The sequence below is a fragment of the Ranitomeya imitator genome, chromosome 9, assembly GCF_032444005.1.
Source record: "Ranitomeya imitator isolate aRanImi1 chromosome 9, aRanImi1.pri, whole genome shotgun sequence".
Lineage (NCBI taxonomy): Eukaryota > Metazoa > Chordata > Amphibia > Anura > Dendrobatidae > Ranitomeya > Ranitomeya imitator.
Window position 1 is genome coordinate 135513611 of NC_091290.1, and position 16298 is coordinate 135529908.

The window sequence follows — 16298 nt, forward strand, 5'->3', positions numbered from 1 at the left end:
TGTAGTGTAGAGTTAAATATATATTTCCTTAGGTTCTGTTTACTAGTTAATATCCACAATACTAGTTATTTATCTATGTTTCTTTATCTTGTTATATCTGGGTTTTTTTTAATGTTTGTGTGTCTTTTAACCTACTTGTAATTTCCATCTCTTAGTTGTAAGGATTATCCATGTATCTACTTCTTTACATATTGTAACTTGTTTAGAATTAGCTTTCTTTACTCTATTGATGTATACTTGGTGAAGTGTAGTCTTCCTTAAGTCCATTAAGACAGAGCAGAGATATACACATGTATCCATATATATTTTTATATATATGTGTGTGTGTGTCTGAAGCAGGAGAGCTGGTGGGTGGTAGTATTAAGTTTTTAGAGATGCAACCTCAGTCCTACCTGGTGGAGCACAATAGATCTATTTGAGCACGGTTTGCTATTTTGTTTTTGTTTTTTTTGTTCATGAAAGATAGATATCTTTGTACGGTGTTAGCCAGTAGCTTTAAAAATATTTAGATGTGAGAGTCCTCAGCGGTTGATACCTTTTAATGGGTAAGTGACAAGATGGTAACACATTGCAAGCTTTTCAGACTATTCAGGTCTCTTCATCAGGCATAGATTGAATGAAATTGTGAAGATTTAGTGTCTAAGTATGTGAATCTTCAGAATTTGTATTAGTATATGCCAGATGAAGGCATAGAGTAGTGTCGAAAGCTTTCAATGTGTTAACTTTCAGTTAGCCATTCAAAGTTATCAACCACTGAGAATTTTTAATTTTAAATATTATTTCTTTTCATGAATTCTGAAGTATTAATCTACGGTATACTGTTTCTAGTTTTTGCATTGACCGAATTTGCACTTTGTTTGGATTCCAGCAGCCTGAGTTTTTTTTTTATATAGTTAACGGATTTATAATGCCATGTATAGCGTAGAGCTCTTTTTTCTGAGATTGAGCTATAACTGTTAGCAGTAATGTAAAGGTGAAGTTACTGTCTGACTAATTCCTGTGTTCTGATGAAGTGGTTACTTGTGGTTGTTAACTTCCAGCTCAGTCTTCGGACATCGGACCTTGAGCGTCACCATCCCAGCGGTAATACGGGGTGAGTTGTGAGGCAGCTCTTGTTTCTTTTTCTGCTGCTCCAGTCTTTGTTACTGATCAGCTTTGTCTTTTCTTTTTTTTAAGGTCTGTACGTATTGCAAGAAGAGCATTCACCAGTGGTGGAAATTTAAGGACAAAGCCACGCGGAGGGTCTTGATAATTTGCTGAAGCCACAGCGAAGCTTATGAACACGGTACAAGTTTTGAATGTTTGGAAGCTGTGATGTTATCGGCTCTTCAGAATGAACAGTCTTGTCTGGGTAAGAAGATCTGACAAGCGAAGCTTTGAGCGATTTTGCTCTGGGTTATTATGTGGATAGCCTCCATTGTCTGACAGTCTGAGGATCTGTTCCTTTCTCACGAGCTACAGCCGTACTGCACAAGACAGACAGGACTAGATGTGATGTTTTTTGACTGTAAGAGGTTTCAATACCTTTTCCTGAGATTTTGTATTAATGAGCAAAGTTTAGAAGGAGACTGTTTTAAGTATATTTGAAATTGTAAGTTATCACGACTTCACCTTTATTAATCATCAGCCACATAAAACTTAATTTTACATGATGGTTGGATAGGGATGTCTAGTTTTTCATAATGCCTGCCTGTGGGTAGGAACACCCAGACTACCATCTTCCCGAGTCCACATGATGCAGGGAAGGGTTTACTTGTTCTGGTGTTGCTGGGGCCATAATTGTGTCTGTAATAATAGGTTAATCAGAGTTGTTCACAAACTATCATATACTTGATTCCCACTGTGTTCAAATCTGCAATTAGTGCAGGTCTAATGCTTGTATTGTTTAACATTGGTACATTCTATGCAAGTTGTTTTTATTATATTTATATGGCTGTTTTCTAATAAATGAATCCTTAATTTTAATCAATCAGCTGTTGGTTTTTGTTTAATTTCCGCATCAGTCTCTGTTAGTGTTTCTCCTAACTTTTGTTTGAAATATGTTACTGCCTAGCAGCCCGGGCCGACTTCTTGAAATAGTTGATCCTGGGTAAAGTATTATGTGGCTGTCTCATTGTATGGTGCGCAATGACAAAATTTGGCTGTGTACCTAGACGAGCTTGGCTTGAATCCCTCAGCTGCACTTCATTTTGTCAGCATTGTGGGGAAATCAATAATCCGCATTTAACAGTTGCCTTTTAGTCAATTTACAGCACTTAAATTGGCTTCAAGCAGAGGGATCTGTTGATAAGGCAACTGATCCACTTGTTGTGGGACTGCCTGTGACATAACAAGATGATTAACTCCTAACGAGTGTTGTAATTGTTAGGCTGCACGTATAGTGTTGGGTCCTGTATGATGTCAAAGTCAGCCTTTGCCGGTTAATGTCATGTCCAAATAAACGTTCAACACCTTGACACCATCAAAAGATACATTATTGCTTAAAAATAACAAGATTCCACTTTACAATAAAATGGTTGGATTGACACCCACCCCTCCCCCCACCCAGCTGAGGAATCGGTATTCCACAAGGCTCAGAAGTGTCAATGTTCTAGAAGGGAGACTTGTTGTCGAGCAGTGAGACGGGTCGGGTTTTTGAGGACAATTTAAATACAGAAATGCGATTACAAGCCGAACCGTGCTGGAGTTCGTCGTGGGGTTCCCGGTTCCATCTGTTCTTTCCTTCCTGGGGTGTAAATCTTTGAAGACCTGGAGGATAAAAGATATCCATAACAGATTCTTGATGGGGGATTAATTTCTTTACAATGTGTAGAGATAGATGGAACATTATTATTACCAGTTGTAGTCAAAAGAGTGACACGCATCAGTTGTTTTCTATTCTGTAAGAACTACAAGTGTAGGGTTTTTTTTTAGCTGTGTTGTATGGAAAGTGCAGGGTTCTGGGATTTCCTATAATTTCCTTTATTCTTTGTATTTTCTAATAATGGAAATCCTTAATGTCAAATCTGAGCGATTAACAAGATCCATGGATGCATTGATTGTCTAATTGTGTTTGTTTGAGACAAGGTCATGAATAGAGAGGTGATTTGGGTTCTGTCTGTTTGGGCAAGTTATAGATTTTAGTGATGAGCGAGTAGACTAGTTGTCTGCGTTTTGTGTGAGTATTTGTGAGTTTATAGAGATGTAGTTTTTGTTGTCTGTAGCTGCATGATTTATGATTGCTAGATAGCCTGAATATATGTGTGGGGTTCTCTACCAAACTGGCAACCCCCACATGTACTTAGGTTGTTTAGTAGCTATAAATAATGCAGCTATGTCTTCAAAAACTACATCTGAGTCCTCACAAATACTTGGGACCACCTCAGTGTGTTTGAGGAAACTGGAGCAATGATTTTCTTTGCTCATCATTAGCTATAGTGCTTGGTGATTAAGGTAAAGCGAGAACCTGGCTCCAAGGACGATGGTGGCTGAGGATCTGACATTATTCTTGAAGCTAGGTTTTGTTGTCAGCTTGTTGAATGAGAGAGGGGTGTGTGGAAGGTGAACCAAATGTGTTCAACTCTCTTAGTGAGTGGGCCAGAGTCAGGTGTCCTTAACGATCCAAGCTTTTCTTTACACACGTAATCTACCTGGAACTGCTTAATGTGCTTTTCCGGTCTTGCTCCTCTCTCCTTGAGCGTAGTTGCTCTTCTGCCAAAATCATCTCCTCCTCCATTGCAGACACCTCCTCCTTGGCCCTGCGCCGGTTTTCCTACAGACCATAGTAGTCATTATGACATAACGTAATGTGGAGAATGCACGCTACTACATCTTTTCTACACGCTCACGTACCTGTCTTGACTTGCCGGCATGTTTGATGCTGTAAAACATGGGACCTAGTTCTGCCAACCACTCGCCATCCACCGCTGTGACACACTGCATGTATTCCTAGGGAGCAAGAGTAGCAATGAATAATGTGGCAACAATTCACGCTTTACTTTTTTGTGGGTGCAACCTCCACAGAATGTGGATGGAATAAATCAGTAGCCAAATATAATTATCTTTGTTTTCCAGCAATGTAATGACCTTTACGTCAAGTAATTTTAAAGCATCTTCTTTGATCAGAACATTGTTTAGTTAAATTTGGCATCTACACATGGAAGAATCACTGTTTGGGGTTTTGGTTTGTTTAATTTCTAGCCAGCAATTAGATGTTAGTCTGGAGCTGCTGCGGTTTCTAGCGGAGAAAAGCTGACATCTTGTGGCCCTCATTGAGTGTTTGAGCAAAGAGCAGAAAGTAATGTGGCAAAGAATAGATAATCAAATTGCTTTAATGGCAAAACATCTCAACCATCAAAGAGTGTAACTGTGCTTCCAAGATGATTGAACTTTTAGGAATGTGAATTCTTCTAGTATTTAAACCCTTTTTGGACACCTGCATGTTGTTGTTAGCGATTTCTAACATCCATTTGGATCTATTTCCTGTGTGCAATGTGATTTCTAATTGTCCCCTCCTGTGAGTAACGACACTTCCTGCGGATTCTCCTCCTTATCCCAGCTGCCCTGCATTTCCTGTGCCCTTAGTGGTGTATATATGGAGTGGCCTAGGTCTGTGTGACCGTGGTCTGTCTTTGAAGTATGTCGTTTAAGTATGCTGCAGAAATAATAACAGAAATAGAAACAGAAGGGAAACCAACACACAGGTAAGACTCAACTCAAAAGACAAAACATCTGACCAAAACCAAACTTCAACACAAACAACACTACTTCTCACGCTCATTCCCAACACTGCGGCATACTAAGCTAAAAAGACTCATTACAATCACCTCCTATCACTCTCAAAAAAAGGACACTTACCCACATGTAATCTGGCCCCTTGCAACCACCACCCTACAATGTCCACTCTGTTGGCAACAAACTCCTTAGGAGTCACATGTCACAATTTATCCTTCCATGTGCCACAACAAAACAGGGCGGACAACCTCAAACACCACCTCCCCTGCTGCACTGTCTAACAACACGCACAGTAGTGAAGTGGCATTCTCCTTTCTTGTAAATAAACCTTGCAACAAAAAACAAACATTCTTACCTTCCCTCTGCCTCCACTCAATCGCCCTCTACAATCTCTCCACAAAGCTTCCACACCTTCTCTCTGCTGACATTCAACCCAAAAACAGGAGCCACTTCAACATCCCCATTCACACCAAGCAGACTACAAACTTCTATCTCTTCATTTATACCAGGCTCACACAAGAGAACAAAAACAACTTTTACTAAGAACAACAAAAATAAACACCATCACAATCCTCATGATTTAACAAAGAAAAAAGGTGGACAATAAAAAACAATAACTATGGTCATAGAAAAATTCCCTGTTGAGAAGAACTGAGGCTGCAATCAGCAGACAAAATCTAAACGCAAAACAAATGTGCTGGATTCCAGGTGCAAACATTTAACATGCACATGGCAGGATATCAGAACTCTGCAGAAGACTACCCATTCCAAATACATGTGGAGACAAAGGACACCACAAGAAAAGACCTGGAAGCCATATGCAGGCACTTTGAAAAATTTGGAACAAATATTATCAAACTAGGAGCACATATGACCTACTCATTCATCCTTCCACCGTATGGCCATGGAACAAGGAGATGGAATAACATTCTACAGGTGAACAACTGACTACGGCAATGGTTTCACCAGCAAGGCGTTGGATTTCAAAATCACTAAGTAAATCACCAATACAATGGCCTACTTGCTAGAAATGGGGCACACCTTACAAAGAATGGAAAACAGGGATTTTGAAGTCACCTTAATACACATCAAAACAACATTAAACTACAACTATGTAAGAAAAGAAGCAAAAACACCAGAAAAAGCCACACACCTGCCAACTAATATTGAAAACACTGCTATTATTATTATTATTAGTATTATTATTTATTATTATAGCACCATTTATTCCATGGCGCTTTACATGTGAGGAGAGATATACATAATAAAACAAGTACAATAATCTTGAACAATACAAGTCACAACTGGTCCAGGAGGAGTGACGACCCTGCCCGTAAGGGCTCACAGTCTACAAGGGATGGGTGAGGATACAGTAGGTAAGAATAGAGCTGGTTGTGCAGTGGTTTGAACCTTTTAAGCAACTCCCTAAAAAAAAGGCCAGACCTGACAGTTAGTAGCAATCCTATGCTGAAAAACAACCCATAAGGCTGAAGTCTGCCTTTTATAAGTACTTGAAGCAAGCCCTCAATCCAGTCCTGCTTGGAGAAAAGCTAGAACATTAAGAATTGAAAAACACAGAGGAGGCACACCACACTCTCTACCCAAAAAGAGAAAAACTTTCAAAGTATGATGATTAATTCTGCACAAAACAGGTTTATGTGCACTGATCATGGTATCTGCTACCTCTTGGGACAATCCTGCCTGAGTTTAAACCAAAAATTCGACAGCCAAACCATCAAACGTAAGACCCTTGAGTTCTGGTGGTAAATCGGCCCTTGAGATAGACAATCTGGACAATCAGGGAGCTGCCATAGAACCCCGGTGACAAGCTGTACTAGGTCCACATACTAGGTTCACCACAGCCAATCCAGGACAATCAGAATAGCAGGCGCTCCTTCTCACTTGATCTTCTGGATTACCCTCAGGAGCAGCGCCAGAGGAGGGAACAGATAGAGATGAAATTGGTTTCAAGTCAGCACTAACACATCCACAGCAATCGCCTGTGGGTCTCAGTACCAGGAGACAAATCTGAGTACCTTGCCATTCCACTTGGACACCATTAGATCCACATCCAGAAGCCCACATACATGGCATATTTCAACAAATACCTCAGATAGAGAGACCTTTCCCTAGACGCCAGACTCTGACAGCTGAGGAAATCTGCCACCCAGTTCTCTTCGCCTGGAATATGAACTGCTGAAATCACCGAGTGATTCCTCTCGGCCCAACACAGTATTTGCTTTACCTCCTGCATGGCTACCTTGCTACAGGTGCCCCCTGATGATTTATGTAAGCCACGGTGTGGCGTTATCCAATTGAATTCAGACAACGCAACCCACCAGAAGATGGTAGAAATAATGCAAAGCTAGTCAAACTGTCAAAATCTCTAAGACATTAATGAGGAGATCCGATTCCTGAGCAGACCAACGCCCCTGAGCTATGTGGTGAAAAAAACACTTCTTCCCACCCCAGGAGACTGACATCTGTTCTAACCACCAGCCAATTGTTTGGGGAAAAATATTTCCCCCTCCCAGTAGGGACGAGCTGCTTAACCACCATCACAGAGCCTGCCAGACCTGGAGAGACAACAGAAAACTGCAGTTGAGAAAAAGTGGATTCCAGTGCCATACTGCTAAGATTGCGTGTTGAAAAGGTCAAAGGTGAAGCTGTGCAAATGGTACTGCTTCTATAGCTGCAACCATCCTTCCTAAAACCCTCATGCAAGACTGGATCATATGAGGGTATGGTTTCTGAAGATTCCACAATTCCCGCTGAAGAGTTACGACCTTGTCCCAGGGAAGGATTCACAAGGCTTGAAAGATGTCAAAAATCATGCCTAGAAATTTAAGCCTCAGAGATGGTTCTAAGGACAACTTCCTTAAATTTAACAGCCAACCCAGACGAGAAAGGGTGTCTAGAGCAATGCTGACATTTTCCTTGCAAGCTTAAAAGGTTGGCCCCTTAATCAGATGATCATCCAGATATGGCAAGACTACTATGCCTCGAGAGTGCAGAATGGACACCACAGTTGACATAACATTCGTGAACACCCTGGGAGCAGAGGTCCCCCTCGATGGGTAAATCCATTAACTGGAAATGTAAATTGTTTAAAGCAAACCTGAGAAACCTTTGATGAGGAGGCAAAATGGGAATATGTAGGTAGGCATCCTGAATGTCTATTTAAGGCCAAAAACTCTCCCTTTTCCATTGAAGCAATCACCAACCAAAGAGATTCCATCCAAAAGTGACAAACGCCGACAAACCTATTTAAGCGTTTCAGATCTAAGATAGACCTTACTGTTCCATAATTTTTGGGTAGTACAAAAAGATTGGAATAAAATCCTTGAAACCTTTCCTCCCTTGGAACAGGAGAAATGACTCCACTGAGACAAAGAGACTCTATGGAATTATACAGGTCTTGTCGATGGGACTCAGACCTGGGAAGACGGGATGGGAACAACCTGGGAGGAGGCTGACAGACCAGCTATATCTTGTAACCTGAAGATACGAGCTCTCCCACACACCGGTCGTGGATTACTTGAAACCAGACCTGGCAAAACAAAAGTAAACATCTGCCTACTCTGTTGGACACACTCCAAGGAGGCCTCCAGTCACTTGCCCAAAAACAATTGAGTCCTAGCTCCTCTGGATCTAGTTGACTGGGAACATATTCTTCCCCCCCCCTAGTTGGCCGTATAAAAGATCCGAACATGTCAGTCCTGATTGTGCCAACCCTACGCAGCAACGCCCGATGCTGGGGCCCATCTACCATTACAAAAGGATCTGAAACGGGCCAGAAATTGGAAACGAAAAGGCTGTCTAATCCTCTGCTGAGGAAGGAACTTGCTCTTTCCTCCTGTGGAGTCAGAAATAAGCTCATCCAGCTTCTCTCCAAACAAACGACCCCACCTGATACGGTAGGGTTGTAAGAGACTTTTTAGAGGTAGAGTATGCCAGCCACATTCTTAACCAGAGAGACCTTCTAATAGTGATAGCGTTTGCCGCAGCCAAAGAGACACAATCTGCAGCATCTAAGGATGCATTAATCAGATAGCTCCAGCAAGAGCTATCTGAGATGACATTTCCGCCAACTCTGCCGGCAAATCACCTTCTTGAAGAGCCTTTGTTAAAGACTCTGACCAAAACATCATAACCTTAACAACCCAAGTTGCCACAAAGAAAGGAAAAAGTGCCAAACTTGAATCCTCAAAAACAGAACGAGCCAAACTCTCTATAAGACGATCCATAAGGTCCTTAATCAAACAGCCATTAAGAAGAGATAGCAATGTGTTAGAGACTAAAAGGGACACCGGAGGATCTCCAAAAGGGTTTTCAGCCCATTTACTACACAGCTCAGCAGCAAAGAGGTACTTAACCTTCAAGGCTTTTTGCACCGAAAAACGCTTGGCCAGGTGCTCCCAGTTACACCAAATCAACTCCTCAAACTCAGGGTGAGAGGAAAAAACCCTATGAGCCCATTTAAATGAGACTTTGGGATCTGAGGATGAGGCAAGCTCGTCCTCTATCCCCAGGGACTAATTAACAGCCTCAATCAGGCTATCTACAGACTCATGAAACCCAGGATTTTCACAATTAAGGGACTCCTCTGACTCATGGTCTGTCTCAACTTCCCCTTTATCTGCAAGGTAAGGAGAACGTGATACAGAGATCCAAGATGCAGAAGCACCTGAGGGCCTGGGCAACGCTGTGCCAATCCGCTTTCCACGCGTCTGTCTAGTGCGGGTATGGCCCCTGCAGGCCAAAGGCTTCAAAGACCCCAAGGCCCTCTCCAACACAGAAGGACTGCCAACCCTGACTACCAGGGTCTGAAGTGATTTAATCACTTTAGATTGCAACAAGGACATCACCCATTCCGGTGGAGCTGCCCCAGCATCTGCTTCAGAAGCAGGAGCCTGAGAGATTGCTGGGGAGCTAGCAGGGGATGAAGGGGGGGGGGGGGGGCTCCTGGGCACGTTCAGAGTCGCAGGCCTCACAGAGACGATTACTCTGGGCAAGCGGGAAAGCAGCACAACAAGCCACAGAAACTGTATATAAGACCGTGTGAGTTTTAACCCTTCTAGACATAGTGATCCAGAACAAACTAGACCCAGGGCCTGAGACTGGGGAAAAAAGAATGCTTCTGCCAGCTGGAGGGAGAAACACTTACCCCAGTCCTTTGTCCCCACAATTACAGTGCCAAAAACAAACACACAATGCAGAGCTCATCTTTATGCCCAGCCGACCTCAGGAGGAGGGACCACCATGATGCGGTGCAGCCTGTAGTAGGCCTGAAAGCCAGGGCCTCGATTTTCCCTTGGAGAGGGAATTAAAGGCGGAACCGGAAGTAGATGCACCAGAGGGAGCAGGGCCTCACAGCACGGTGTGCTGGGCGAAAGTACAGGTCTGAACGACTCGGAAGTGATGCTGGAGGACAGGCCGGAGCCTTAAGCCTCTAGAAGGCCGCGACACCGGCCATACCGCCACCAAAGCACCAGGCACACACTCACCACAGCACCCTCCGTGACCAAAGTGGCGCCGGAGGTACTGCACCGCTGTGGCGCAGACAAAAATACCACAGCAGCTGCTGCACAGTGCCACCAAGATGCCGGGAACACCCTACCGCATTCACAAAAAACGCCGGGAGGAACCCGCAGCGCAATAAGCATCTAAGATGCATTGTGCACCCTGTCAGGAGACCCCCTTTTTGCCACTCCCTCAATTTCCAGCGGGGGAAGGCAAATGACGGTGCAGGAACCCTAACTCCATTATCTACTCAGGATAAGGAAAGGGACCATCCACCACACCACCTATCACCAAGGGTAGAATAGGGGGGGACACACAGACATCACGGGGCACTTGTACAGCCTAGGGTCTAAATACCTCAGGGTAGTCAGGGCCAAGCCAGGTGAGGGATCCCACGTGGCGGGGAAGGATACTTAGAGGAACTCACACGTGCTTGCACCTTGTTGGTTTGAGGAGATCGGACCCTCAAAAGGGTCCGTCGCCCCCTCAATCCATAGATGTAGAGATGAAAAAAGGGTCCAAAGGATCCGGGACCCAGAGGTGTGCCTCCTTGAGACACTAAGCATGAACTCGATTCTCTGGTAGACAGTGTCAGGGTGTATACGACGGGGGAGGAGCTAACTTTTTTGCAAGTTTACTTAGTGTCAGGACTGTGGGTGTATGCTTTTGCCGCCAGGAGGCTGTGTCCCCCAGTGAAGCAAAGGAGAAAAATCCAGGATATCTATAAACAGAAAGATAGTGAGTAGTGATGAGCAAATATAATCGTTACTCAACATTTCTCAAGGACGCTCAGAGATCCTCTAACTATTTTTTAGTGCGCACAGTTTTAGTTTGTATTGCCGCACCTGAATAATTTACATCTGTTATCCAGCATAAGTACATGTGAGGGTTGCCCAATTACTAAAGAATCCACACATGTACTTATGCTGGATAACAGATGTAAAACATTCAGCTTCAGCAAGAAAAACTCAAACGCCAAGCACTAAAAAATACTCAGAGGACACCCGAGCATGCTCAAGAAATCACAAGTAACAGGAATATTCACTCATCACTAATAGAGAGAAAACACTTAGCTAACAAATAAACCCAAGTCTCCAGCTCCAGATGAATTACACCCCAGAATACTAAAGGAGATAACACAAAACATTTTTGAACCACTCTCCATAATCTTTGAAAATTTTTGGACAACTGGAGAAGTCCCAGAAGATTAGATACGAGGAAATGTTGGTCCTATCTTCAAAAAGGGAAGAAGGTTGGTGAACCCAGGGAACTGTAGACCAGTGAGTCGGGCTTCTAAACCAGGAAAGATCTTTCAACAAATTATTAAACAACATGCATGTAAGTACCTGGATAAAAATGAAGTGAATAAACTGACTCAGCATGGGTTTATAACTAATAAGTCATGTCAGACTCAGAAAAAAACCAAAAACTGACACAAGACCTAAAACAATGAATTTTAATTAGATAATTAAAAATATCAAGAAAAAATATCAAAAATATCAAATAGACCAGTAAGAGGGGTCCTACGGGAGAGCAGGGTCTCTGGTATATATCAAAAAATGCCAGAAAAAATATATGCAAATATATATGAAAAGACTAGGGAAGATAGATGTGCCTATCCCTAAAAAAATTCCCTTCCTGACAGCGGAGGTTGGCACCCTGGGATACGATGTGGCGCCCCCGCTCAACGAAGACTGACCCTGAAGTCCCTAAAAAGGAATCCCTCAAAAAGAAGCCACCACCAATAATAACACCACAAAAAAAAAAAAAAACAAGTGAAAATAAAAGTAGAATACCTGTGCTGCTATAGGCTGACTATAGAAAGAATAATATCACAATAAAGCTGATTATACAGACTGGCATGTATTGTGAGCTAAAGATGTACTCGTATCCCAGGGTGCCAACCTCCGCTGTCAGGAAGGGAATTTTTTTAGGGATAGGCACATCTATCTTCCCTAGTCTTTTCATATATATTTGCATATATTTTTTCTGCCATTTTTTGATATATACCAGAGACCCTGCTCTCCCGTAGGACCCCTCTTACTGGTCTATTTGATATTTTTACTTGATATTTTTAATTATCTAATTAAAATTCATTGTTTTAGGTCTTGTGTCAGTTTTTTGGTTTTTTCTGTTGAATAATAGACTTTGGCTATTGTTATTTTGGTTTTTCTCATGTCAGACTCACTTAATTTCCTTCTGTGACAGAATCACCGACTGAGTGGATCAGGGAAATGCTAGAGATATATTATATCTTGACTTTAGCAAAACATTTGACAAAGTATCCCACACCATCCTAATTGAAAAAAGGACTAAGCATAAAATGGACAAAAAAAAATGTGGAAGGCTGACCATCCCAAGATTGTTGTATGCTAGGAAAAATATTGCAATGCATTGGTTAGATGAAAAGCCACCAAGGAAAAAGGAATTTATCAATAAAATACATTTTATTGTCCCTATAAAAAGGTATATCTACAGCAAAAGACGTCAGAATACAAAATTTTAAAGTGTGTGGGGCAAGCGGATGGATGGATTAATTACCCAGGCTTGGCATCTGCTGCAATACTGCCAAGTCAAACGGGTGTTGTTTAGTTGATTCTGGGAAGACTCCTACATGTACGGGTGTCTTTTTGTAAGACTGATATCTTAGCCCTAGAGGTGAAGTTGTCAGATGGTTTTATTAAATGACAGACAAGAGATTGGGGGGAGTGAGTATTGTCTAGGGGGTAAAGGTATTTTTAGTAAGATGAAAATCTATTAATAGATCATGTATCCAATGTACTTGTCTAAAATTTGCATCAGTGTGCTAATGGCATCTCTTTTGCTAGAAAACACAAAAAAAGGGAATTAAAAAACAAAGTATGGAATGGACAAGGCAACTAGTAGGTGAATTCAGAACTGGCTCAGTGATCGGACTCACAGTGGTCAGAAAAGACTGAACATCCAGTAGAATGTCTCAAGTGGGGTACCACAGGGTTCTGTCCTGGGCCCTGTATTGTTCGACATCTTTAGCAATCATTTAGATGAAGGAATTAAGGGTACGCTAATAAAATTTGCAAAGGACACAAAGCTAGGAGGGATAGCTGCTACTAGAGAAGAGAAAAAGGATTACAAAAATAAATAAATAAACTGAAGCAGTGGGCAGCAGCTAACAGAATGGTTTGTAACAGGGACAAATGCAAAGTACTACATCTGGGCAATCAAAATGAAAAAAAAACATATAAACAATGGGAGGAATGTGCAACAACACATGTGAAAAACACTGGGGTATACTTATAGATCACAGAATGCACATGAGTCAACAGTGTGATGCAGCAGCAAAAAGGGCAATTCCAATTCTAGGATGTATTAACAGAAGCATACAGTCTAGATCACGCCAAGTCATTATTGCCCTCTACTCCTCTTTGGTCAGACCTCATCTGGAATACTGTGTCCGGTTTTGGGCACCGCATTTTAAAAAATACATCAACAAACTCAAACAAGTTCAGACAATAGCAACCAGAATTGTGACAGGTCTGCAAACCATGCCCTATGAGGAACAGTTACAGAATTTGGGAATATTTAGCTTACAAAAAAGAAGTCTGAGAGGAGACTTAATAGCTTTCTACAAATATCTCAAGGGCTGTCACATTGTAGAAGGATCATCTTTATTCTCATTTGCACAAGGAAAGACTAGAAGCAATACGATGAAACTGAATGGGAGGAGACACAGATTAGATATTAAACATTTTTTTTGACAGGGCAATCAATGAGTGCAACAGGCTGCCACAAGAGGTGGTGAGTTCTGCTTCAATGGAAGTCTTCAAACAGAGGCTGGACAGACATCTGTCTGAGATGAGTTAGTGAATCCTGCTTTGAGCAGACGATTGGACCAGATGACCCAGGAGGTCCCCCTCCATTCTAGGATTCTATGATCTGTTGGACTTGCTCAGTGGTCCTCCTCAGCCACCCACACAGACAAACAGACACACATACATTACACCTGGTCTTCACCCTTATCTGCTCTATATCTAACTTCAAAAACTCCCCCTATCTGACCATCCACTCACTTTCTCATCCCTGTCCTCCTCACCTGTCACCCATGTCCACACACATGCACACCCCTGCAGAAACCTCAAACATCTAGACAAACTCATACTCTGACTCTATTCAGCCACTGTCCTCCATAGCTTCACTCAACAACATAGACACTGACACGAGTTTCTACAATGTCACTCTTGCATCAACCATCAACTCCGTAGCCCTTGTCATGCATAGCAGAGTGCAACCTATCAATAGACAAACCTGGCACATAATCACACTAACAAGCTTCAGCAACTGGCCACAATTGCACGACGACGCTGAAACCAAACACATTTGCAAGACGACTTCACCTCATTCAAACAAGCAGCACTAGCACTCAAATCAGCCCTCACCTCATACAGGCCCACTTTCCATGCTTCCAATCTTCCTTATCCCACAACCTTAAACACTTGTTCAAAACTTTCAACTCCCTCCTCCGCCCACCACTGACCCCTCCAACTATCCTAATCTCTGCCAAACGCTTTGCCACACGCTTCAAAAATAAAACACCAAAAAAACAAAGTCTTTACTGTCCAACCGCCACAACCCCTTTGGACACCTGACCAATGCCCTAACACCATAACTTCCCTCTCCAAAATCACTGAAGGAGAGGCGTGCTCATCTTCTCTCAAAATCGCACCTCACCACTTGTGCACTAGACTCGATCCCTTCCCACCTCCTCCCTAACCTCACCACCACACTAATCCCATCCCTAACTCATCTCTTCAACCTATTACTAACTTCTGGTACATTCCCCTCTGCTTTCAAACATGCCACAATCACACCTATCCTCAAAAAGCCATCCTTTGACCCAAATACTATGTTCAGCTATCGCCCAATATTGCTGCTCCCATTTGATTCCAAAATCCTTGAGCAGCACAACCATGATGAACCTTCCTCTCACTTTGCATATAACTCTCCCTTCAACAACCTACAATCTGGCTTCCGTCCCCACCATTCCACTCACACTGCCCTGACCAAAATTACAAACAACTTACAGCCAAAGCTAACAGACTATTCTCTGTACTCCTCCTTCTAGACCTGTCCTCTGCCTTCAACACAGTTCACCACTGCCTCCTACTACAGATCCTCCCCCTATCCTGGATCTCCTCATACCTCACCAACTGCACATTTAGCCTTTCCTACTCCCACACAACCTCTTCATCTAACCCCCCCTTTCTGTTGGTGTCCTTCAAGGCTCTGTTCTAGAACCCATCTCTTCTCAATCTATACACTCAGCCTGGGATAACTCCAAGTCCTATGGCTTCCAGTACCATCTATATACCGATGACGCTCAGATCTACCTCTCTGGCCCAGATGTCACCTCTCTGCTCTCCACAATCCCAGAGTGCCTATCAGCCATATCCTCCTCCTTCTCCTCTCACTTCCGCAAACTCAATGTAGACAAATCTGAACTAATTAGCTTCCCCCATCTCGCATATCTTCCCTACCTGATCTATCAAAATAAATGAAATCACACTTTCCCCTGTCCCCAAAATCCGCTGCCTCAGAGTAAAGGTACTGTCACACTAGACGATATCGCTAGCGATCCGTGACGTTGCAGCGTCCTCGCTAGCGATATCGTCCAGTGTGACAGGCAGCAGCGATCAGGCCCCTGCTGGGAGATCGCTGGTCGGGGAAGAAAGTCCAGAACTTTATTTCGTCGCTGGACTCCCCGTAGACATCGCTGAATCGGCGTGTGTGACACCGATTCAGCGATGTCTTCGCTGGTAACCAGGGTAAACATCAGGTAACTAAGCGCAGGGCCGCGCTTAGTAACCCGATGTTTACCCTGGTTACCATCCTAAAAAGTAAAAAAACAAACGCTATATACTTACCTACCGCTGTCTGTCCTCCAGCGCTGTGCTCTGCTCTCCTCCTGCTCTGGCTGTGAGCGTCGGTCAGCCGGAAAGCAGAGCGGTGACGTCACCGCTCTGCTTTCTGGCTGCCTGGAGCTCACAGCCAGACCAGAGATGCAGAGCGCCGAGGACAGACAGCGG

The 16298-nt window shown here is 43.1% G+C and overlaps 2 protein-coding genes across 3 annotated transcripts in view; one reads left to right on the forward strand and one right to left on the reverse strand.

The window, feature by feature from the left end:
• The window catches only part of PMFBP1 (polyamine modulated factor 1 binding protein 1), a 127751-nt gene extending 125782 nt beyond the window's left edge, over positions 1-1969 (forward strand). For both annotated transcript variants that reach the window (XM_069739112.1, XM_069739113.1), the window contains 2 exons: positions 1041-1093; positions 1177-1969. In XM_069739112.1, coding sequence (XP_069595213.1) covers positions 1041-1093; positions 1177-1249 — 126 coding nt within the window. In that variant the 3' untranslated portion in view covers positions 1250-1969. The remainder of the gene's footprint in view (positions 1-1040; positions 1094-1176) is intronic.
• Positions 1970-2456: 487 nt separating this feature from the next.
• Positions 2457-16298, reverse strand: part of DHX38 (DEAH-box helicase 38) — a 69603-nt gene continuing 55761 nt past the window's right edge. Inside the window, exons 24-26 of the mRNA XM_069739114.1 lie at positions 3832-3927; positions 3630-3751; positions 2457-2748 (exon numbers count right to left, since the gene is read on the reverse strand). Of these exons, the coding sequence (XP_069595215.1) occupies positions 2664-2748; positions 3630-3751; positions 3832-3927 (303 nt within the window). The 3' untranslated portion in view covers positions 2457-2663. The remainder of the gene's footprint in view (positions 2749-3629; positions 3752-3831; positions 3928-16298) is intronic.